At 41.1% G+C, this 25,935-nt stretch overlaps 1 protein-coding gene across 1 annotated transcript in view; it reads left to right on the top strand.

Annotated features, from left to right (window-relative positions):
• COL5A2 (collagen type V alpha 2 chain) overlaps window positions 1-25,935 on the top strand; it is a 221,903-nt gene that overhangs the window by 94,396 nt on the left and 101,572 nt on the right. The window contains exons 2-6 of the mRNA XM_077448669.1: window positions 4,823-5,038; window positions 9,464-9,477; window positions 11,355-11,387; window positions 13,098-13,130; window positions 13,961-14,014. Of these exons, the coding sequence (XP_077304795.1) occupies window positions 4,823-5,038; window positions 9,464-9,477; window positions 11,355-11,387; window positions 13,098-13,130; window positions 13,961-14,014 (350 nt within the window). The remainder of the gene's footprint in view (window positions 1-4,822; window positions 5,039-9,463; window positions 9,478-11,354; window positions 11,388-13,097; window positions 13,131-13,960; window positions 14,015-25,935) is intronic.

The raw sequence follows: 25,935 nt of genomic DNA, 5'->3' as shown, positions 1-25,935 counted from the left end.
TGATAATTGTTTTCCGGCACTTCGTGGTTTGCTCTTTTTTGCATGTTATGATGATAAGCTGATAGTTTGAGGATGCATTTTCATTTGTTGTTCAGCGGGTGGTGTCCTGTTCTCCTGCTGGGCATCTTACCTTTATGCGAGATATGACCTCTTATGAGTTCTTAGTGCTTGTGGCGGTAGCTAGTGTTCACACAGAGAGTCTTCTGTTTTGGATCACCTTTTACTCTAAGTAAGCCCGTTTGACTTTTTGGGCTATGGTAAAACAATGATTTCATATTTCCCTTGTTTCACTCTATTTGCTTGTATAGTAGTTTTTTGTGTTGAGTTGATTGGTTCACTTTATTTACAATTTATATTTAAAATGGTGGTGCAGAATACTGTATTTGGGGGATCACAATACATGGGTATAAATTAGTCCTAACCTGCTAGAGATACAGGTATATAGAGGACAGAAGGTAAAGTGCTACAGAGGCACAGTGACACAGGAGAGCAAAGGTGAAACGGAGCCTGCAGATCAGAAAAGTGTGATGTATGTCATGTAAGGCTTGACTTGTGTATCCTGTAGGTGGGGTGCTCTGTCCCCCGTAGCCTTATCTGCCTGTTTGTTTCCTTAGAAAGACAGTCTCTGCAATCATTCTGTGGTGACGGTACAGAATGTAGAACAAACTCAGCTATATCAGGAATAAGTGGTCAATGTGAGTGATCCATCACAGAATGCCAATTGCACCAGCTGTCTGCATGCCTAGTAGTCTAGCTTGCTAAATAATTAAATGTATTATACTAAATCACAGGAACCTGATTGTTATGTACCTTTGATGTGGCGTAAGGGTTAGAGTCCATGGACATAACTATCATGAATTGAAGATGCATTTGAGATGTTTCTGAGTTCTGATTGTATGTGAAAATAAAGCAATCAAATGCCTACATATACAAAACCACAAAGCAGGCTGTTTTCAGATGCCGCACTGGCAACCCCTGTTGCATAATCTAATTTCAGAAATCAAAAGTCTAAGCATAGTAACTTAATTAACTCAATCGTTTTTGGAAGGGAATAGTATGAAAAAAGTTAAAGTGGACGCTCCTCCTAGAATTATTCTTTGAACATAAAAGTATAACTGAAAGCAATTTTTTTTTTATTTTGAACAAAGTAGAGATGGATTCAAATACCTGTCAGGTTTTTATTGCCACCTCTGCCGCTGTTTAGTTCTGTACACGCGGGCCGAATGTCAGGTGGTATTGGGCCGTGTGTACTGCAGCTGGTCCAACAGAAGCTGGCCGGCTTCTGTCAAAGAAGCATGACCAAAAATGGTCTGCCAACTGGCTCCCGATCAGCGCTCTCAGCAATGGCTGGAGTGTTCTGGTTGGATTGTTATTAGTACATCGGTTCCGACCTGAGCTGTCAGGTTTTTTTCGTCCAGCCCGCTGGGTTGAAGGAAAAAAAAATAGCAGTGTGTACTAGGCTTTGTGGAGAGCCACCTTCTCTAATTGTTCTGTTTATTATTATCATTGAAAGTGAAAATAAAAGAAAATTCCACATTTGGTGTTGTCCCCAGAACAGTAATAGAGGGGTAATCTTCCAGTGGGGTACTAGTTCTGGTGACCTAGGGGGCTGTTTTGGCTATGAGATAGGGAGTGAGAGTAAAGCCCCCAATGGGGCACAGATTGCAAAAGAAACAAAACTGAAAGGGATTATAACCCTCTCTATTACTGTATCCAAAAAATAAATAAAAAAATTACCTAGCGTTCTACTTTAATGCCTTCATGACCAATGTAGAACAAATCCTAATGTCTGAAACCAGTTTTGCAACTTTATCATGTGTTAGTAAAGCTGTACAATCATTGCAACTACTTAGTGTATCTGGGTGAATTAACTGGGCTTTCATTTGGTGGTAAATGGTAATGAATATATCCTAATTTTTGTTTATTAAAGAAAAACTTGCCTAAATAGTAAAAACACAAACACTTTTTAATCCTAGTTAAAAAACACAGACCCTGACCTTTGACCCTAACATTGACCCTGACCTATATGAAACCCTAATGTAGCTATTTTATCCTAATTTTATTTTTTATTTTTTCACACACTTTTTTGTTTACAAACTTCTCCTCTAGCATGGAGACCAAGATACAATGCATCTTTTTTTTCCATTCAAAAGAGTACAGAGGCAAGTTGCACAGTGATTGACCACTGTGATAGCCCATCACAGTGATCATGTGATTGAAAGTCGGTCCTCCTGGCTCCCTGGTCATATAGTAGTATGAGAACTGGAGCTTCAGTGACAGCACAAACACACTTGCGCACATATGTGGCCCCACAGAAAAACACCCACTTCCGTGAGGCTGCATATGTTCCTATGCTCAACGTGAAAGGGTTAAAGAGCCATGTAGCTTATGTACCTTGATAGATGCATATCACTAATTTTGACTTCTGCCAGTGTTCTAGTCATTCAGCAATTAGGATTGGAAACTTCTGCCCATTTGCCAGTGATACCATGCAACTTGATGCTGCTCACTGCCCCAATGGTTTTTATGTCTAGGGTTAATTCTAGGGTGAACTTCCACTTTAAATACATAAATGTCACCTCTATGCACTAACAGTTTTAAGCTAAATGGTTCCTATATTTTGAGAAGATTGGAAGGTGGATGTCACACATAAGTAATATAATGTCATACAGATTTGGTTGAGTTATTACAAAACAGTTAAAATATAATGGATGTGGCCATCTCTATTTATGACTGTCTTTTACAGATGTGTTTTGTCTTTGTGTTACCAATCACCAGTTAAAGCTGAACTCCAAGAAAGTAAATACAGTACCTTTTTTTCTGGCACCCCTTTTGAAGTATAGAAATCGTTTATTGATAATTTACCACCTTTGACCAAGCAAAAGATCTTTCAGAGCTTTGCTTTGAACTCTTGGTAGACACTTATGTCACGTGCGCACGACCGTACTTTCCAGCAGAAAAGGTCAGACGGTCTTCCCGACGGAGTTCCCACCAACTTTCGACAGAAATACGATGGAATTCTGAACAAACAGGCTTGCCCACACACGAGCGGACCAAAGTCAGTTCGTTTTGAACGTGATGAATGAATGAATGACTTATATAGCGCTACCTATACGAACTGAATCGCCTCTGGGTGCTTTTTTCTTGCCACCGGTGTCCATCTGCAGCTATTTATGCGGTCCTTTAACCTGTAGAGTCCCGACACACTTACAACATTGACATACACATACACATATTATGGCCAATTCTTTTTTGGACAGGGTCTAATTAACCTACCAGCATGTCTTTGGAGTGTGGGAGGAAACCGGAGTACTCGGAGGAAACCCACGCAGGCACAGGGAGAACATGCAAACTCCAGGCAGATAGTGTTGTGGTCGGGATTTGAACCAGCAACCCTATTGCTGCTAGGTGAAAGTGCTAACCACTACACCACTGTGATGACGTATGACGGGACTAGAAAAGAACGTTCAATAGCCAGTAGCCAATAGCTGCCCTAGCATCAAATTTGGTCCGTCGGAACAACATACAGACAAACGGTTTTCCGGATAGAAATTGATTCCGTTGGACAGATTTGAAACATATTCTATTTCTAGGTCTGTCTAAATTTTTGAAGAAAAAAGTCAGATGAAGCCCACACACGATTATAATATCCGACGGAATGATTCCGTCTGACCTTTTTTGTCGGAAAGTCCAGTCGTGTGTCAGTGGGATTAGAACTCTTTCCATTGATGTCCCGATTCACCTTAAATGCTGCTTTAGCTTGTTCTTATTGATACTCAAGTTATCAGCTTGCTATAAATGGAAATTTTTCATGTATTCTGTTTCATGTACATATGTCCACAAATACTTTTCTTTTATAGCCTTCATAGGCTTATTTCTGTTACAAACAAGAGTAGGTGTTATCAGGCTGAATGACACCATGGTAAGGGGGAAGTTCATTATTCAATTGTTACACCATATCTGGTGTGGGTCAGCATACATAGCACTCACAGTATATACACTATATTGGCATAGCATTGTGCTCTGGTGTGCAGTCATGTTGGAACAGAACGGGGCCATCCCCAAACTGTTCCCACAAAGTTGGGAGCATGACGTTGTCCAAAGGGGCCAAGCCCAATCCCTGAAAAACAACCTCACACCATAATCTCCCTTCCACCAAATAATGTTGACCAGTGCACAAAGCAACGTCCAAAAAAGACATGGATGAGCACATTTGGGGTGGAGGAACTTGACTAGCCTGCACAGAGTCCTGATCTCAACCCGATAGAACACCTTTGCGATGAATTTGATGACTTGGTGCCAGGCCTTCTTGTCCCAACATCAGTGCCTGACCTCACAAATGCTCTTCTGGAAGAATGGTCAAACATTCCCATAGACACACTCCTAAACCTTGTGGACCACCTTCCCAGAAGAGTTGAAGCTGGTATAGCTGCAAAGGGTGAACCAACTCAATATTGAACCCTACAGACTAGGACTGGGATGCCATTAAAGTTCATGTGCGTGTAAAAGCAGGAGTCCCAATACTTTTGACAATATAGTGTATGTTTCTGTTACAGTATGCCTTTTTGTCTCCATAAAAAAGGTTTCCAATTAAAAAAAATGTTTTTAATTATTTTTTATTGAGTTCACTCCTGTGCGTCTTTCTATACACAGTGTGTGTTCATAATATACAGTATATATATATATATATATATATATATATATATATATATATATATATATATATATATATAATTTCCTTTTGCATAGACTCATGCATGCGGTGCAATACATGTCAAAATAGAACTATAACAATTTGTGTTTATTTTTATTTTTTTTACAGGGGAAACAGAGGGTTTGGCCTGCAAGCAAGGAGACAATATTTACATGAATCAAGATGTTTGGAAGCCATCTCCCTGTCAAATATGTGTCTGTGATAGTGGTGCCATTTTGTGTGATGATATCCAGTGCCCTGAAATTGTAGACTGTGACAATCCTGAGACCCCACCTGGAGAATGTTGCCCGGTGTGCAGATCTGGAGGTCGTCCCAATAATCCCAGTAAGTAATATATATATTTTTTACTTATATAAGACTGGATGGTGCCTTGTTGAGTTGGTCAGCATAGTAATATCACAGTTAGCATTTCTTTCTTAGGGCTAAAGCAGGGGTGGCCAACCTTTTGAAGAGCGAAGGCCACTTAAGCGAATTGGTAACTGGTCGCGAGCCACAATGAGTGGAGCCGGAGGATGACCGGGTCTACTCTATGGGGCCTCTGATCCAATCCGATACGCCCAGATAGAAGGGGCAGACACAAGGGCAGACACAAGTCCGTTTACATCTGCTGCTCCATAGAGGTGAAAAGTAAGTCTGATTGGGTCAGACCAATCGTGTGAAAGGGGCCTAAGGCTGCTTTCACACAGATGTGCTGCGATTTGCCCAAACCGCGGGTGCAGCACAGTGAACCTGTGGATTTTCTGCAGGTTAGCTGCACTTTGCCCGTAAATTTCTATTATAGCCTGCAGGTTTGGCGCACTTTCTGAAGGCGCAACAAACCCGCAGGCAATAACAGAAGTCTATGGCTTAATGCAGGTAACCCGCAGCTGCACTGCACCTGTGGATCAGTTTGAAAGCAGTCCAGTAACCACTGAAAAACAGATATATCCATATATACTGTGAATTTAGTAGTAAACTTACCTTTAATAACCGTCTTCCATTCTGGTATTGCTGACTGTTGCTGTCCTAGGTGGAGTGCATTTGGTATCACTCCGCCTGTGACAGGAGCGGGCACTATACAGAAAGCATTGGCTTATGTGGCTCTGCTCCGCAGCCACTTGCTTGCACTACCAGCGGCTTCATTCACAAAACTGCTGTTCTGGGATGGCGGGACAGCAACCTGTGATCTGGGCTTGCCAACCTGCCATCTTAGAGCAGGAGGTTGAGGGCCACATTAGAGGGCTCCACGGGCCACTGGTTGGGTACCCCTGGGCTAAAGGATTGAGACCAAAACTGTATAAAAGGCTGTATATTATTTCTAGTAGCTTGTTAAACTTTTTCCTCACCTTTTTATCTACACCTCAAATCGTTTGGGTGTTCATGATATAATGGCCATACCCTACCTAGTATTCTCCAGAAAATGTGGAATATGTGCACTACTAGTCATAACAAAGTAAAGTACTGTATATGGCATGTATTATATCCTGTAATTTATTTTGGCAGCATGATCCATCTTTTTTTGCAAGGTTGTACAGAGTGGCAGCAGCAGATCAGATAACTTGACTAGCCAGGAGCTAGCAAACAAGTTTGGAGCTCTGTAGTTCTTTTATTAAAGACTTCCCACCTGTAGGATGTCCTATGATGTCTTTAGGTTCAAGTGGAGATATTTGAATGATAGTTGCAGCTACAGGCACCATTCATATATATTTCTTTTCAGCCAGCTATTCCCTGTAAAATAAAAGCCAGCCTAGCAGCTATTGCTGGATGGCTTTTACAGACAGCGGGAGGTGACACCCCCCCCCCCCCCCTCCTGCTGCCCTTCGCTGCCTCTCTGGGCTCTTCTGTGTGATTAGGAAATCAGATTACCGATCTGGTGGCGGATTACCATAGAGCTGGCTGTGAACTGGATAGTCCCGGGACATTTCTATGAAACTGGAAGAGATGTCATGAAGTCACTTCCAGCACTGGCAAATGTAAACACTGACAGTTTATTTCCTTGAAAGCAGGGATCAATGTTTTTTTTTTTGTTTATCTCATATTTTTTAGGGTAGAGGAGATATCTGGGGTCTCATTGACTCCAGATGTCCCCATAAAGAGGACCTGTCATGCCTTTTTCCTATTATTAGTGATGTTTACATTTCTTGTAATAGGAATAAAAGTGCTAAAAATTTATAAATTATATATATATAGATAAAAACTAAAAAAAGGGACAGTATAAAAATAAATAAAAATATAAATAATGAAAATGATTTTTTAAGTGGCCCGTCCCCTTGTGTTTGCACGCAGAAGCGTACGCATACCTAGGTTGCACAAACATGTAAATGGCATTGGCACCACACATGTGAGGTATTGGTGCAAACGTTAGAATAATCGCAATAATTCTAGAACAAGACCTCCTCTGAAACGCTAAACTGGTAACCTATAAAAGTGTCACCTGTACTGAAGTTTGGCACCATTCCAGGAATGTGCACAATTTTAAAACATGATGTGTTAGGTATGTATTTACTTGGTGTAACATCATCTTTCACAAAATACAAAAAAAAATGAGGTAAATCTTGTGTTTTATTTTTCTCACTTCTTCATAGAAACCAATGAGCTTCCAGATTTTATTACCAAAGCTTAATTGAACAAGCTGGGCTTAGAAGCTCATTGGTTTCTATGCAGAAGTGAGCCTGATTTTGCACTTTCCAGCTTTAGTAAATAAACCTCATTGCGTACTTAAAAGTGGGGTATGCCTGTATACCAGGAAATCCATGCAATGGCTGTGAATTACCAAAATCCCCAAAAGCTGCATCAGTGGCTAGAAATAGCTAATAAGGTTTACACTCCTCAACCAACTTCTGTAAGATGAAGAATGTTCTTGAGTGCACAATAGATATTTGGCAAGAGGCAGATTGAGAGGTTACAGTATTCACTTTAAGAACTTTGAAATATCTTATACTGCATCAGTTTTCCTTTTAAACTATTTACTCCAAACTCCCCTCCTCAGGTACCACTTGACCTTAACTTTTTCAAAACATTTTCAGTCCATCTCCATTTTCATTCCCTCTACCTCACTCTAGCAAAATAGTTTCTTCCCTGTCTCATATAACCTTCTCTAGTTGTATTTTCCTCCAAACATCTTCCCTAGTTCTTACTCTCTGTGTCCTACTTCTATCTTCTCACCTACTGCTCTTTGGCAATATTTTTCATTTTGATCATTTTTGCTTCATGCGTGCCTCCTATGTGGCCCCTGAGATTTACTGCTGTATTCCATGTTTCACTGTCCCTGGATTTTGCACTATTTGTTTTAATCATTTAGTTATTTCTTTGTGTTAACATCACATCCCCGGAAAGATTAGAACATCATTGTAGTATGAACATCTGCTTTACCTGAAAACCTCATTATGAGATCTGAAATTTTACTGTTCCATCATTTCAAGCTCACCCCCTTCCAGTTTGTCATGTGTGATGTAATATGATGGAATAACTATACAGCTGTAAGGAATGAAACATTGGGAGGAGAGAAGAAGATCCATGGAACATAGAACATAGAAGAGAGTGATAGGAAGCAAGGAGCGAGTCATATGGAAGAGAAAGAGAGTTGGAGGTTTGAAGGAAGGATTATGTAACAGTAATGAAAGATGTTGGTAGCATGGAAACAAAAAAGGCAGCAGGTTCTAGAGACCAAAATTTTTTACCTTAAAGTGGTTATAAAGCGTCTGTTTTAAAAAAAAAATAAAAATAACGAACATGCCTATACTTACCTGCTCCATGCACAGAGCAGCTCCAATCCTCTTCTCCTGGGGTCTCCCACGGGCGTTCCAGGCCCCTCCTTTTCATCGGGTGCCCCAGGAAAATCCATGCATGCTCACTCTTGAGTCCTCCTGTTGCGTCCATTGACACAGACAGCAAGACTGGGCCCACCCCTGCTCCTGTGTCACCAGCTTTGATTGACAGCAGTGGGAGCCAATCGCTCTCCCTGCTATCAATCTTTCCAATGAAGAGAGAGACAGCGGTGGGGGCTCAGGTAATCAAAAAGGGAGGGTGGTTTGGGGGTCAGGTACAGCACAGAACCTTGAGGCATTAGAACCACTTTAAGTCATTCCATGCATTAAGGTAAAAAATGTTTAGATAAAAGTGTCGCCCTCTCACCCCCCACCCAATACTTTCCAGAGTCCTCACTCGATCCAGTGCTGTGCCTATCTGCAATGGTTCTCTTCTCTCCCTTCCTAATCTCACAGACTTTGCTGAGGCAGCTATTGGCTCTCACTTCTGTTAGTCAAATTAGTCAAATGCTATGAAGACAGGGCGGGGGGCCAAGCCATGCAGTGTGTGTCCTGGCACACTGAGAAAAGGAGGTGCCAGGAGTGCTGGCAGGGGACCTGAGAAGAGGAGGTTCGGGGCCACTCTCTGCAATTCCATTGCACAGAGCAGGTAAGTATAAACATTTTAGTTTCGTTTTTTTTTTAATAAGTCTTTACAATCACTTTAAAACAGTATGTAGAGGTTTTTAAAACATAATAAGTTGTATGAGCTATTGGTTGCCGCTCCTATCCTGAAATCAGGGTAACCATCCATTTTCTTATTTACAAAATACACAGACTGAATGAATAAAGAGATTTGTGACATACCTGTAAGAGTGAGTTGAATTGAATAACTGACTTCATTTCAAGGAATACAGTACATGTATATCATTTGAAGTTATTATTTAAGAATTGGATTTGACTGCAATGTGATTTCATTGCTTTCACAAGTATCTAACAATGTTCATTTTCTTTTAACTTATAGGTAGAGGATTAAAGGTGAGTAAAAGCCAAAAAATTCTGAACATGGAATGTATAAAACTTTAAGTATAATAAATTGGTGAGAAAATGGGCAGCACTTGTCATAATACGCAAGCATGAAAAGCATACATGCAAAATATGGTACACTTACCTCTAGGTGACCTCCCCTGCCCTGTATGAGGTTCAAGCTCCCTGCCTCCAATTAATCACTGCCACTGTCTTGTCTTTCTCCTCTTCTTCCCGGTCTGCCCTCTTCTCTCTTAACCAATGCATGATACTTTACTTCATGCATTGAGACTGGGGAAGTTGACCTACTAAAAGAGTTGAAAGGAGTAGAAGCTGTTCACTTCACAAAGGGGTTTATTTACTAAAGGCAACTCCACTTTGCACTGCCAGTGCATTTGGAAGTAAAGTCGCTGTAGATCTGAGGGGGATATGATAAAAAAACAAAAAACAACATTTTAGCTTGCACATGATTGGATGATAAAATCAGCAGAGCTTCCCCTCATTTCAGATCTACCCCTCAGATTTAGAGCGACTGCACTTCCAAGTGCACTTGCAGTGCAAAGTGGATTTACCTTTCATAAATAACCCCCCAAAGTGAATGTTCCCCTTGGAAACTGAATGTGCACTTTGAGAAGTAAAAGTTAGTGAAGTAAAGCCGTTTCTACTTTGCATACCCATTATGTGTAAGGGGAATAATAATAACATTTTTTAAAAATGTTATATATCTGTGAGACCTGTTTCCCGATTAGCCAAAGCGCCAGGCGATCCTATTGAATGCCTAGTGCTTTGGGGGAAGAGGAGAAACACGGTGGAGGAAGCTGAAGGAGCAGACACCGGAGCCACCGCGGCCACTGCCTGCAATCCTGGAGAGGAGGAGAGGGCACCATAGCCCGCCACAGGAGTAAGTTCCGGACCGCCCGGTGGGAGGGGGGGTGCTGTTTCAGTGCCATGCCATGTCACTTGGGGGGGGGGGTGTTCTTTGTTTGCCACACCCCAAAAAAAGAACCCACCAGCTGCCACTGAAATTAGCCCTTTCACCACTCGTGTCCTGCACATCTGAACATTAACCCCTTCATCTCCATCCTGCTACTGTATGTGTCCAGTACATTATTCCTGTGATTATGACCTGTACATTTTTTATGTATCTAGTGCACTTTTCTCAAGCCCCTCGTTTAACCCCCTCAATACCAGCATGTTTCCTGATTTCCAAAAATTGTCTCAAACAAATGAGATCGCCTTCGGGTGTTTACTTTTCAAAAAGAAGGTCATATCTGGGGTTTGGGTACTAAATACCACCAAAAGAAAGTGCTATCTGTCTCTCAAAAATGATATCAAATTCACTGGATACAGTGTTAAAGGACAGAGTAAATGTTAGTCAAACTATTACAGCACTGAAAACTGAAAAATTGCCTGATAATGAAAGGGTATAACAACCTGCTACACAAGTGTAGGGACTTTTCACTTTGAAAAGAATCTTCATTGGGCTCAATATATAAGCTTGTATTCATCTCAATCTACCAATTGTCTACTACCAAAAACCCTGTTTTTACATATCATTCGCATGATTTGGTATTCAAAGTGAACATAGCTTCACTGTATTTACTAACATTCACTTTAGTAAGTGAACAGGCTCTACTCCTTTATTAATTCAATCCTAATACATGCTATATATAATGATGGCATCCAGTAAACTCTGCAGTGATTAAATAAATGGGTGTCAGCAATAAAAAACATTAATAACGTTTTTTTCACCATTTAGTATAATTTTAGAGATTAATCAGAATTCTTGTTTGACTTTATACTCATATCACAAGTTCGATTTTTATGTATTTATGACTTATGTATATTGTGTATTAACTATATTTCACAATTTTCTTTTATTTGTATAGGGTCAAAAGGGAGATCCTGGAGATGTGCCTGCTGTAAGTTTTTCTTTTTACACTGATATCATAGCAAGTATCATAGCAGTATTTTTCCTACTTCCACATTGTCAATTATTTAAACTCTTATAGACATAATAAAGTGTATATAAAACATCTTTGTCCCAACTGGGGAGATTCACCTTCTCTAAGGACTTGTTTCCACCAGTTGCAGATGGATGCATTTTTAAACGCAATATGAATGCAATAGAAATGCATATGTATGGAAAATTAATATACGTCAATGAGCCTAGTTTACACCATTGCAGTGCTTCCATGTGCTTTTTAAAAAAAAAGTGCAACATGCTTCATTCTTTTGCACTGGAAAACAGGCGCCGGCACTGCAAATGCATATAAATGCACATAAATGCACATAAATGTGCACACAGTTAACTCACATGAATGCATGCAAACACAGAAAAAATAGCAAAAATAAAAAAATTCTAATAAAAATGTGAAATTACACACTGTAAACTTATGTAAACACACACCGAACACAGGGATTGTAATGCAAACAAGCCCTAATGGCCCTGGAGACCATTATCACTTGGATTTAAGAGACAACCTTTGAGTTACCGGAATGGGAGTAGAGGGACATTTTTGCAATTGAGACAGGTCTCTAAGAGAGGATTGCCCTTACTTTAAAGAGATTTCTCCAAACTTCCTTTTGGAAGTGAAGGGAAAATAACCTGAAAGAGATGCCGACAGAAAGCAGCTTTAATGATTTTCCACTCTAATCTAAAACCTACAAGAAAAATGTTTTGGTTTTTAGATTTTTTTTTTTTTTTTTTTTTTAGATGCTTTAGATTTTTTTTTTTTTTTTAGATTCTTTAACTTAGATGCATCTATTTACAGAAATGCTGGAAAACCCGATATATATTTTGGTGGTTAATGTATTGACCCCTCGGATTATATTCTTTTTTTGAAGCAGTTTTTGTTTGTCTTAGACCCATTTAGCCTGAATAAGTGGGAAAGTTTTGTACTGGAGTGGACAGCATATGGTTGGCTGCAGATTGATGTTTTCTGCGTCACAGCCAAGCAAATGCATTTGCTAAGCCAGATTCAAAGTAAATAGAACCACCGATTCCCAGTGTTGTGCATTTGTTTAGGGAGTGCTGTAACACTGTTTCCAATAGCAGCCATGCATCATAGAAACACTCCTGGAGTCTTTCTATGAAAACTCTACCACTGCCAACCTAATTGCATAGATATTGCCTCATTAGTCAAACAACTACCTTTTCCAACTGTTTTTTTTTTTAGAGATTCCCTTACAGTAAAAAAACACTTTACTTGTCTAAATTACATTTCTCATATACAGTAGGACTGGGGTTGATTTTCTAAAGGTATTAAGTAAGCTCTCATTATGTTTATATATATGTAAACATTTAAAGCAAAAAGGAACTCATTTTAAATGTGATTGGATCATTTCAGTGAACAGAGTTTTACTTTATTAACTATGCGACCATTATCATTTCTTCATTTCTTCTTTCCTTCTTCACCCCTTTCTCTCTTCCACTTTCCTCTGCTACCCTCTACTCCCTTCTTCACCCTTCCTTTTTACTCTCCTCCACTACCCATTTCTCCTCTCACCTCCACTCTCCTCCTCTCTCTATGCCTCTTTTGATTGGTTATCACTGTATAATTTCTGATTAAAACTATTTTTCTGCAAAATGCTTATGTAACAAAGTTAATATGTTGTTGCTTTCATCCTAGGTATCTGGAATTCGTGGACGGCCAGGGCCTGCTGTAAGTGTTTCAACTTAAAAGAAAGTGAACATTTTGTAGCCTACTTTTCTGTTTCAGACAGATATAGTCATATCCACATCAGCAGTCCTCATATAGGAGTTTATAAGCCAAAAGAGTACAAAGGAAAGATCTAAACATTTAAATCAAGCTTAACTAGGTAAAAATATTACTATTAATATTGAAAATGAGGACAAACAATGCAAGAGCGTTTGTATGTATAGTGATTGTAAATAGACAGAATAGGAAATCGGGAACAGATAACCAGTGATCAAAGGAAACTAAATGTTCCCTGCTCAAGTCAAGGGACCAAAATCTGTTTAAACTTACTCATCTCTGCCATAAACTGCAGATGTAAAATGCTACACGTGGAGCATGTTAATAAGTTTGTTCTGAATGTCTGCCAGGAAAGCACATCTGATCTTCACTTGCATGATATGTATAACCTGGAGGCTATTGATATTTAATTAAAAATAGACATTCTCAGCTCCACCTAGACCTAGCACATGTTGCCTCATTGGGCAGCTAAGGTGTTCCAACAAGATCTGAAGGCAGTAAGTGTTTTCCCAGAATAATATTTGAGCCTTATGGCAGTTCCAACAGATGTGCAACAAATTTCATAAAACATTTACTATTAGGCTATATCACATATCACATCACTTCTATATCACACATATCTATAAAAATATTAATCATAATATCAGTAAATGATATATTTATTGTAAACAGTATTTCTTTAGAATATTACAATTTGTGTTTTTATTCATGTTATTTCTTTCTGTAAAAAAAGTATATTTCAATTATTTGAATGCAATGCTTTTTATAATTCACAGGGACCTCCAGGATCTCAAGGACCTAGAGGAGAGAGAGGCCCAAAGGGAAAACCTGTAAGCTGACATAATACATATTTATAATTTTTTTGACTTTTTGGCATATTGCATGTTTCGTTTAGGGGTGACTATGAATTCCTAATTTTCAGAGACTTTCTTGATCGATAAGCATTCCCTCAGGTTTATACTTCTTCCAAAAATGTCCTCGGGCAGGCACAGGAGTGTGAGACTTAATTAAAGAACTGCTTAATCATTCCTTCTTCTCTGCAATCTCACTGAAAGCAGAAAGAGGTGTTAGAGCAGTTAGTTTTATGACTTACATGGGTTAACCATGAATCAGACATATTTGTTAAATATGCAGTAAAAGCTATACAAGTCATCCCTGTTGCACAGGTTCGGTATCAAAAAAGTGCACATAACTAAATACCATGATAAGTCCTAAAATCTGTATCCACTGACCTCTTTACTGACTAGTACTACTAGGTAATCAAGTGTTGCCTGACAGAGCCTGCTCTGACTGTTTTCACAACCGGAGGTTGATTAAGTATCCCTCCAAGGAGATGCCATGAGATTGCAGTAAAAGTAAAACTGGAGTCAGAACCTTGGTGAATCCTCAAGGTGCAGATGAGTTGTTGAAAAATAGATCTTGTAGTAATTAACTCTGTAATTTCTGCAATAGACTGAAGAGAGTCCACATTTTGGGATCTGAGATTGGGCAGATCCCTCTTTTGGGTATGGTCATTGTGAATAGGATAGCAACAAAGATCCTAGAAACTTGCTACAGGAACAGAGGAAATGACATCCAGGAACAGGAGACTCCAAAGAAGTCAAATAATATCTGCTAAATTGACATGTAAAGGATGAAAGTTAAAATCAAGGAAGAGATAGTTTGAAGCCCTCAGAAGAAATGTTTTGAACCCATGTTTTGGAGAAGCAAGATGTATAATAATCCATAAAATGTTAACTACACCCTGGAATATGGGGGTGCACCTTTATGTAGAAGAGGGCTGGTCTGAGATTGGGATGAATACGCAGTCTGTACCATAGGCTTTTCCCCTGTTTGCCAACAGTAGCATTACAGATAAAAAAACAAATCTATAATCGATTTAACAGGAAAAGTACAGCCAAAGCTTGTTTGAATCACAGGAGTGCAGTTCGTTTTGCACTCCTGTGACCCATTTTCAGCTGACAGCAGGCTGAAGCTCACTGTGAGCTGATGTCATAGAGCCGATCTAGGCTTGGGCAAGAGCGCGACAAAGAAATTGGGATCTGCCCACATACCTGGACCAGGACCCAGCTCAGCCTTTCAGTGAGCCACTGAGAGCCTGAGCCGGCCGCTCCCGCCCCCTCCACAGCTCAGCCCTCCAGTGAACGAAGGGGGCAGAGCAGACAGCTGTGAGATCAGTGATGTTTGATTTCTCGGTTCTCTGTGTTAGAACCAGCGGGGGGCAGATGCAGCATTGGACTCATGCTGAATCCAGATCCAATTTAGGTAAGTATGATTCCAAAAGAAAAAAGTCCATACTTCTCTTTTAAGGGCAAATAAGCTGTTTTCTTTGCAAAGGGAGTTACATTTTGCATAAATTTTGCGAATGTGCTGAAGTGGAAAATTAAAAAAAAACAGAAATTTTGCATTACAGATGATTGGATGATGGAAGTCTGCAAAACTTCATCTCATTTACAAAGTTCTGGGGTGATTTCCCTTGCAAAGTGACTAGCCTATTTACCTTAAAGTAAATGAACCACATTAACCTTCAAAGACCATGCATAAGAGATAATTCCTATATAATAAGTGCCTTGCCCAGCACCACAACTAAAGTGTCCATGCATGTTTACTGACATGAGATCCATATGGTAACAAAACTAGGAAACTTTTAGCAGAGTTTCACAGCTAAAATTCATAGCTAATGCAATAAGTTCATCTGTACTATATCCAAGGGGTCAATCACAGTAGTGGAGAAACCTCTGCAGTGAAGAATGGCCAGTGATTGAACTCAGAGCAGAAGCATTCAATTCCAGTAACTCAAAAATATAGTGAATAGCCCTAATACGGACAAACAACATCTCCTTTTTTGAAGTAATAGCCACAGATTAAAATCAATCCAGGATTCCGGAAGGATACCAACTGAATGAGTGAAGTTCAGCACATCTGTATCAGAATCGGTAGTGAAGAGGGGAAAAGGACGTTAGTGTGCTATGTTTCAGTGGGGTCTGTAAAGAACCCTCTATACAGAAGGCAAGTGAGCTTCAGTACTGCATATGGCCTGCTCTGCCCACACAACATAACCAGTTACATGGCCAGCCGGCTGACCTGTAGCAGGAGGAAACAGAGGCAGATCCACTGTATAGTGTATATGCACCCCCACACATGCTTCTCGGACCCTACGCTCCTTCCTGAATTAGATCCATGGCAATAGCAGTCTGGGAAAAGCAGGGGACATGAAATAAAGAGGGCTCCCCATATGGTCAACTTGCAAATTACATAAGGGATGCCCAGAATAAAATGAAAAACTCCACACACAAAATGGCCTATTAACTATGGAAATGACTGTAGAAAATACCATATAGGTAGCCTCAGTGCGTAAAACAAGGATTAAGAAGTTGCAACAGAGAGCTGCAGAGACAGAAAAGTTGCCTCAGCTCTGGAATAATAACTCCATAGGGAATCCCCAGACCTCAACAGCAGAGTCCTGTATGAACTGGAAAAGACGGTTGTTACTGCTGTCGCAAGGACTGTTGCAGAGAGACGTGCAGCATAGATTATGAACTGGGAATCTGCAATGCAAAGTCAGCTTTGATAAAGCGCATGCGCGCGAAACATGTTAGCAGGCCGGTCGGCATGACAACCCCCCTCGCTACGGAGCCTTCCACGTGACCAATAGTGACCCGCAACCGTTCGGGCAAGCGAAGCGCTGCGCTCCAAGCCTCTCCAACACACAAGGTGGACGCGCTTACTGCACCTCCGTCCCGGAGCACAGGGAGCAGGATTGACCCTTTTTCTTCCACTCCTCCAGCTCAGTGTGACGGCGCCCCAGCCCTACAGTCCAGCCATTAACAAAAGTGAGTGTCTTTTGGGAACTCTGTTCCAATCATTTATTTACACCTATATACGAACTTCACTGGTTCCCCCTGCCTCTGGGAGATAATCACCCACAATCATTCAATCTACGTGTACAATAGACTACACTAGCAACACAGCCCTGTTTTTACCAACATCTCAAAGTTACGAGTAGAAGATTCCAGGGTTAATTTATCATCAAGCAACTGTTGTTTTATTGTCGTGATTGACTGATGTAAAGGTTTTAAGATCCCTGGAGGATCAGACGTCTTTTATCGAGTTTTTTTCTTTTTCATTTTAATAAATTGTTTCTATGCTCTTCACATCAGACTATGAGTCTCTCTGATGCGCTGTTCTTGTGATGGTTCAATAGGTAACTGGAGACCTTTCTAGAATTTACATATCTGGCCTAAAGCTACAAGTAGCTGTAGATTACTGAAGAAACTATCAGAATTTCAGGGTTGAGTTTAATAGTTAACTGAAGAGAATGAAAGTGTCACTAAAGGGAAAACTTTTTTATTTTTTTCATTTTGGATAGAGTAAGGGTGGCTTATAACCTTTGTCGTTTTTTTTTTTTTGGTCATTTGGGTCCCATTGGGGAGATTTCCCTTCACGTCCTGTCATATAGTAAAAACAGGAGGTAAGAGGAAATCCCTCCAAAGTGAGGGAATCCTAGGGTGTCACCAGAATCACCAGAAGTCGTGTCCTCATTGGAGGATTTGCCTACTAGTCCTGTTCTGATGTCAGCCCAAAATTGTGTTTTTTTTTTCAAAATTGTCGCTCTTTTTTTGTTTATAGCGCAAAAAATAACAACTGCAGAGATGATCAAATACAAAAGAAAGCTCTATTGGTGGGAAACAAAGGACATCAATTTTGTTTGGGTACAGCGTCGCACGACCGTGCAATTGTCAGCGAAGCAGTGCCATATTGCAAAAAATGCTCTGGTCATTGAGCAGCCAAATCTCCCGGGGCTAAAGTGGTTAAAGCATCATCTATTATTTTTACATTTTTTGCATAGAGTGTAGAAATATTTGTTTATTGCTGTCTCTGCCCCCGAGATTCACGCTCTCTATATGTCCTGTTTACAAATATCATTGGAAGTAAAAGTAAAAGAAAATCACAAATATTTTGTATTGTTTGCTATAATAAACACCCCTAATTTTTTTTTTTAAAACAAATTTTTTTCTCAGTTTAGGCTGATATGTATTCTTCTACACATTTTTGGTAATAAAAATCGCAATAAGCATATATTTATTGGTTTGCGCAAAAGTTATAGCGTCTACAAAATAGGGGATAGATTTATGGCATTTTTATTATTATTATTTTTTTTTTTACTAGTAATGGCCATGATCTGTGATTTTTATCATGACTGCGACATTATGGCAGACACATTGGACACTTTTGAATTTTTTTGGGATGATTGACTACTATACAGCGATCAGTGCTATAAAAATGCACTGATTACTGTATAAATGTCACTGGCAGGGAAGGGGTTAACACTAGGGGCGATCAAGGGGCTAAATGTGTTCCCTGACTGTGTGTTCTAACTGTAAGGGGAGGGGACTGACTAGAGGGGATGACAGATCATCGTTCCTAGCTTTTAGGAACTCACGATCTGTCTCTTTACAGAACAGAAGAGAGATTTGTGTGTTTACACACACATGTCCTTATTCTACCTCTTGTGCCTGCAATCGCTCGTGGCAGTCATCGCGCCTGTCGGCCACGAGCATCGGAGCCCCTGCAGTGCAGCGGGTGCATGCACGCGCCTGCTATCCTGCTTAACCACTTGGCGCCCAAGGTACGTCATATGACGGCCTCGACTCTCCGGGGTATATCTGAATGACGGCTACAGACATCATTCAGATATCGACATTTTCAGCCGGCGATTCCCTGCACCATAAGAATAATCATACCAGCTGTTCTGCCGCTTGATCGTTCTTACGGGCGTCAGAAGTGGATGTCCCCCCCCCTCCCACCACCCTCCGGTGCTTCTACTGACTCACTGCTTCCATCGGTGAGTAGAACACAGGAACCGCTGGTCCTCGGATGGTGATCATAGAGATTTCCGGTGGACCAGATAGTCGTTGGAGTCTCTATGATCGTTTGGAGGCCGGGGCGTGATGTTATGACGTCACGCCCGGCCTCTGCATTCAAATAACGGTGCCGCCTCAGCTGGGAAGCCGTGATCATTTTTTTAATTTTTTTTTTTTATTTTAGGCTTCCCAGCCTAGAGGTGAGATGTGGGGTCTTATTGACCCCATAGCTCACTGTAAATAGGTCAGATCATGCCATATTCCTATTACAAGGGATGTTTACATTCCTTGTAATAGGAATAAAAGTAATCAATTTATTTTTTTATTTTTTTAAAGTGTCAAACTAAAAAAATAAAAGTAAAATTAATAATAAAAAAAAATAAAAATTTTATAGCGCCCCTATCTCCGTGAGCTCATACGCAGAAGCGAATGCATACGTAAGTTCGCCCACATATGAAAACGGTGTTCAAACCACACATGGGAGGTATCGCCGTGAATGTTAGAGCGAGATCAATAATTCTAGCCCTAGACCTCCTCTGTAACTCAAAACATGTAACCAGTAAACAAAAATTTAAAGCATCGCCTATGGGGATTTTTAAATACCAAAGTTTGGCGCCATTCCACGAGCGCGTGCAATTTTGAAGCATGACATGTTGGGTATCCATTTACTCAGCGCATCTTCATCTTTCACATTATGCAAAAAAATTGGGCGAACTTTACTGTTTTTTTTCTGAAAAAAACGTGTTTGAAAAATTGCTGTGCAAATACCGTGCGAGATAAAAAGTTGCAACAACTGCCATTGTATTCTCTAGGGTCATTGCTGACAAAACATATATAATGTTTGGGGGTTCTATGTAATTTTCTAGCAAAAAAATTATGAATTTTACTTGTAGGAGAGAAATGTCAGAATTGGCCTGGATGAGAAGTGGTTAAAAGAGCTGACATATAGCTATGATGGCTCGTGGGAACTTGCCGACCTGTCGCAGTATAATGACGGCGGCTGGTCAGCAATCGGTTAATATACCAGCAGCTGTTGATAGTAGAGAAACCTTCTATATGTACAGAAAACAGCAAAGCTAATAAAAACTTCCTGAGGACCTTTTACTTTCTTGAGGACACCAGTAAAAAAGACATTCTGATTGTGGGTGAGGTTATCCTGAGTTGGCTAAAGTTTCTTCTGTTGCTTAACATTATTCCTGTAGGTGCCAGTATTATTTGGCAGTCTAAAGCCGCGTACACACGGGCGGACTGTCTGGCCAACTTAGTCCGTCAGACAATCCGACGGACAGTCCGTCATACTTTCGAATGAACGGACTTGACCACACACACCACTTTTTGAGCAGACTAATACGGCGTACTAAGTCCGCCATACTATCCGCCCTACTTTTGAAATGAACGGACTCGCTCACACACGCGGAGGAAAGTCCGCTCATTTCGAGCGCGTCTCCAGGTAGGCGGGGCCCGCGAAGGAGACGTCGCTGACCCCGCCGTCTGGTATGGACTTAAAGGGGAACCCCAACGCCGAAAAAAATAGGCGTGGGGGTCCCCCCAAGTCCACAACAGACCCTTGTCCGAGCACGCTACACGGCTGGCCAGGAAAGGGGGGCGAGCGAGCGCCCCCCCTCCTAAACCGTACCAGGCCGCGTGCCCTCAACATGGGGGGGTGCCTTGGGGAAGGGGGGCCGCGCGGCCCCCCCACCGCAAAGCACCTTGTCCCCATGTTGATGAGGACAAGGGCCTCTTCCCGACAACCCTGGCCGTTGGTTGTCGGGATCTGCGGGCGGGGGGCTTATCGGAATCCGGGAGCCCCCTTTAATAAGGGGGCCCCCGGATACCGGCCCCCCACCCTATGTGAATGAGTATGGGGTACAATGTACCCCTACCCATTCACCTGTAAAATAAAAGTACCAAAAAAAACACAACACACGAGATAAAATACTTTATTGCACAGCTCCGGGGGTCTTCCGTCTTCGGGGGTCTTCTCGCCGGACTCCTCCGCTATCTTCTTGTAGCTCTTTTGCTAGCGGAGGAGTCCGGCTTTCTTCCTCGCCGCCGGCCTCTTCTCCCGACTTCGGGGGTCTTGTCCCCCTCTTCGGTTCTTCTGCCGGGCCACCGCGCCTTCTTATAGCTCTTTTACAGGCGGTGGCCCGGTCTTCTGTCGCCGCCGCCGCCTTCCGTTCTTCTTCTTCTTCTTCTTCTTCTTCTCCAGGAGATGTTGCCTCGACGATCTCTCCGGCCGGAATGCCAGGGACGCACTGCGCGGCCACTTATATAGGGACAAGGGGCGGTGTCACATGGCTTTATGTCACATGGGTTGGTCACATGGGTTGATGTCACATGGGGACTATGACATCGTAAGGAGGCAGGGTCACCATGTGACACCAACCCATGTGACATAAAGCCATGTGACACCGCCCCTTGTCCCTATATAAGTGGCCGCGCAGTGCGTCCCTGGCATTCCGGCCGGAGAGATCGTCGAGGCAACATCTCCTGGAGAAGAAGAAGAAGAAGAAGAAGAAGAAGAAGAAGAAGAACGGAAGGCAGCGGCGGCGGCGACAGAAGACCGTGCCACCGCCTGTAAAAGAGCTATAAGAAGGCGCGGTGGCCCGGCAGAAGAACCGAAGAGGGGGACAAGACCCCCGAAGTCGGGAGAAGAGGCTGGCGGCGAGGAAGAAAGCCGGACTCCTCCGCTAGCAAAAGAGCTACAAGAAGATAGCGGAGGAGTCCGGCGAGAAGACCCCCGAAGACGGAAGACCCCCGGAGCTGTGCAATAAAGTATTTTATCTTGTGTGTTGTGTTTTTTTTGGTACTTTTATTTTACAGGTGAATGGGTAGGGGTACATTGTACCCCATACTCATTCACATAGGGTGGGGGGCCGGTATCCGGGGGCCCCCTTATTAAAGGGGGCTCCCGGATTCCGATAAGCCCCCCGCCCGCAGACCCCGACAACCAACGGCCAGGGTTGTCGGGAAGAGGCCCTTGTCCTCCTCAACATGGGGACAAGGTGCTTTGGGGTGGGGGGACCGCACTTTTGAATAGTGCCAACAGTTTTGCTACAACATGGGGGAAAACAGTACAGTTACAATATAATTCAATACAAGAGGGATCAGAGGGCCCTGCTCGTTAGAGCTTACAATCTAAAAGCTATGCCCCCCTGTGCTCCTTCATCCAGAATGGAGGCACTTTAATACAGGAGGTGTGCTACTGGTCAGATCACTAGGTGAAAAACAGAGGGAAAAGCCTGAAAAAAAAGAAAACGAATGCATCCACCACATCTAATATTTGGTAAGCTGGAATATAATACATTTTTGTTTTTAGATTTAATACCACTTTATTTAAAAAAAGAAATGGTCACAATATATTTCACATCAGGTAGACTCTGTGGCTTAGAGTAATTTTGCAAATGTACATAGTTACATACACAGCTACATGTATAAGTAGTCAGGGTGAAAAAAAACACAAGTCCAAAAAGAAAAATAATATATATATATATATATATATATATATATATATATATATATATATATATATATATATATATCCAATTTTAAAGCAATCTATTGAGCTGTCCGGAACCAGCTCTTGCAGGAGTCTATTTTACATTTTCACAGCTCTTAGGCCCCGTACACATGGACATAAATTTTGCCAGCAAATGTCGGATGTGAGCTTTTGGTCAGAAATTCAGACCATGTGTATGCGTTTTGGTCAGAAAAAGTTCCTATCCGGAAATGCGTTAGTCTGTATGCAATTTGGACATGCAAAAAATCATGCATGCTCAGAAACAATTCAACGCATCCTTGGAAGCATTGAACTTCATTTTCTCGGCTCGTCGTAGTGTTGTACGTCATTGCGTTATTGACGGTCAAAAGTTAAGAGAACTTTTGTGTGACTGTGTATTTGCAAGGCAAGCTTGAGCGGAACTCCGTTAGAAAAAACATCCAAGTTTTTTCTGACCGAATTTCCGATCGTGTGTATGGGGCATAATTTTGCGAAGAAACCTTTCCGAATTTTTTCCTCCAGACGTAAAGCGTGCCCCCTTGTCTTCTGTGATGACCTTAAAGTGAATAACTCAATACCAAGTTCACTATATGGACCACTTATGTATTTATACATGTTGATCATATCCCCCATTAAAGTGGATGTAAACCCTATTCATGAAATTTGAGCTGGGCACATATATCTGTAGTGTTTTATCAGCTTGATAACTTCTGACAAGTTCCCTGACACGTGATAAAACAAGACTGAAATTTGTGTCAGGAAGGGTGCTATAATTAGATTAGCAGAACGTTGCTTTACACACAGGACAGCTCTGAAAGTCTCTGGAAGGGTGTGTGCCTTTCCTCCAATCAGCTGTCTCCCAGTGTAATACAAGACTTCTCTCACAGTGCAGAATGAGGAAGTGAAAATTCTAACCTGGTGTGCACTTTATAAACAGTATATAAAGCTGAAGACAGCATATATACATGTAAAACGTATGTAGGGAGATTTTTTTCATCGCTGTGTATCATCTGAGGCTGTTCACTTCACTGGGTATGTGTGAGGGTTTACATCCACTTCAAACTCCTCTTCTCAAAAGTGAATAAATTCAGTTCCTCTAATCTTTCCTCATAGCTGAGCTCCTCCATGCCTCTTATCAATTTGGTTGCCCTTCTCTGCACTTTCCAGTTCCACTGATTATCCCTTTTGAGAACTGGTGCCAAAAACTGAACTGCATATTCCAGATGAGGTCTTACTAATGATTTGTACAGGGGCAAAATGATCTCTCTCTCTCTGGAGTCCATATCTCTCTTAATACAAGAAAGGACTTTGCTCGCTTTGGAAACCGCAGCTTGGCATTGCACGCTATTATTAAGCTTATGATCCACCAAAACACACTTCTCGACCATGGATTTCCCCAGTTGAACCCACCCTAGTATGTATGATGCCTGCATATTTTTAGCCAACATTAAACATCATTTGCCACATAGTTGCCCAATTAAACGGTGCATTGAGGTCAGCTTGTAAGTTGGAGACATCATTTAAGAATGTTATTCCACTGCATAGCTTAGTGTCATCTGTAAAGACAGAAATAGTACTTTTAATTGCAGACCCTATATCATTGATAAAGTTATTAAAAGGTAACCTTGGGGTACACCACTAATAACCTTAGACTATTCAGAGTAAGAATCATTAACCACTACTCTCTAAATATGGTCTATTACATGTACATAGTCTATAGTGAAGATGGTGTTAATGGCCATAGAAATGTTACAGGTAAGATAATTAATCCTACCATATCATCAATTGGAGTTCAATACATACCACTTGCCTAATGAGAGAAGGATAGCATGTAATAGTGTTGCATAAATCCACATATTGTACAGTTTGTTTTACTCAGAAAATGTAATAATAATGCTGTTGTGTAATGTTGTAAACCCTTGTGTTTCTTCACTTTAATGTCTCCTATGCATTAAGGTGAAAAAACTTCTGTCAGTCACCAGCCCCCCCCCCCCCCCCCCCGTTTTACTTACCTGAGCCCTGGAATTTCCAACGCTGAGGATGCGCTGTCCTGCTGCCCTGGGTTCTAGGCACTTGATTGGATAGATTGATAGCAGGGCAGCCATTGGCTTCCTCTGCTGTCAATCAAATCCAATGACACGGTTGTCGGAGGGGTGGGGACGAGTCCGACATTCACGTCTGGTCTCTGGAGCGTGCCCGCAAGGTAACCCCCTCAAGAGAGTGCTTCTCCTAGGGGGTTATCTGATGTGGGGAGGAGCTGCAGAGCTGCCGGGGGATCCCATAAATCGAGGATTCGGGCCACTCTGTGCAAAGAGAGCTGCACAGTGGAGGTAAGTATGATATGTTTGTTATTTTAAAAAAAAAAGTTTTAAGGCCCGTACACACAATCTGAATATCATACGAATCTGTCATCCGAGGAAGAATCGTAAGATTTTAGGATCATGTGTTCACGACTTTCAAGAACCGATCACGACAGTTCATCTGATATTATTCGATCCGACAAGCAAGAAAATTTTCCTAATATGATACCAGATCGTACGATTTTCATTTGTCAGTATAGTTGTCATCCGAAAATACAGTACATACATTGCAACACGTGACATCACTTCCGATTTTTTTTCTGTTGTATGAGAATTTTCGTGACTTTAGTTATCTATTCAATTTCTACTTGCGACTATTAAGCGAAAAAAGTCATACGATCTGTCGTAAGATAGTCAGATCATGTGTACGGGCCTTTACAATAACTTTAAGTAAATACCCTCCAATCACTATAAATATTTACATATACACAGCTAGATCAGAGGATTCTTGGACAAAAGAAGTAATCCAATCTGCAAAATACATTTATTGACAGGATTACATGATATATTCAAATTACACACTAAACAATATTTACAATACAATGTACAATATGTCTACCATGGGTTATATGATATTTACAAATTACACTATAAACCATATTTACAATACCATTTACAGTACAAGTATGGAGTTGGTTTAGAGCAAAAGTAAGTGCACTCCTGTGACCCAGAAGAAAAGTATGACCAAAAAAGATTTGGCTATACTTCTCCTTCAAGGGTAAGAAGACATGTTCCAATCTGGATATACAACCTTTGTACAATCAACTTCAAATTTACCAGAACTATGTAATATGAAGACCTAATTTATCCAATTCACTCATTTCTGTTCCAACAGGCCCTTGCACTACATACTTATTGGTAGATCTAAAGAAGATTGTACGATCCAATAGTAACCTGTGTGATGAGTTTCAAAGGTTCCATGGCTACACCCCTATATTTAGCACTTCTTTTCAGTTAAAAGTCAACAGAACTTTTGAGAAGATCTTTTTGCATTTTGGAAGTTATGCCTAACCCCACAAATCTTGTCT

This window comes from Lithobates pipiens, unplaced genomic scaffold, assembly GCF_037356315.1.
Source record: "Lithobates pipiens isolate NorthernLeopardFrog02 unplaced genomic scaffold, aLitPip1_a1.2 Scaffold_22, whole genome shotgun sequence".
NCBI classification, from domain to species: domain Eukaryota; kingdom Metazoa; phylum Chordata; class Amphibia; order Anura; family Ranidae; genus Lithobates; species Lithobates pipiens.
Note: the sequence above shows the minus strand (reverse complement) of the source record. Positions and strands in the feature narration are given on the sequence as shown.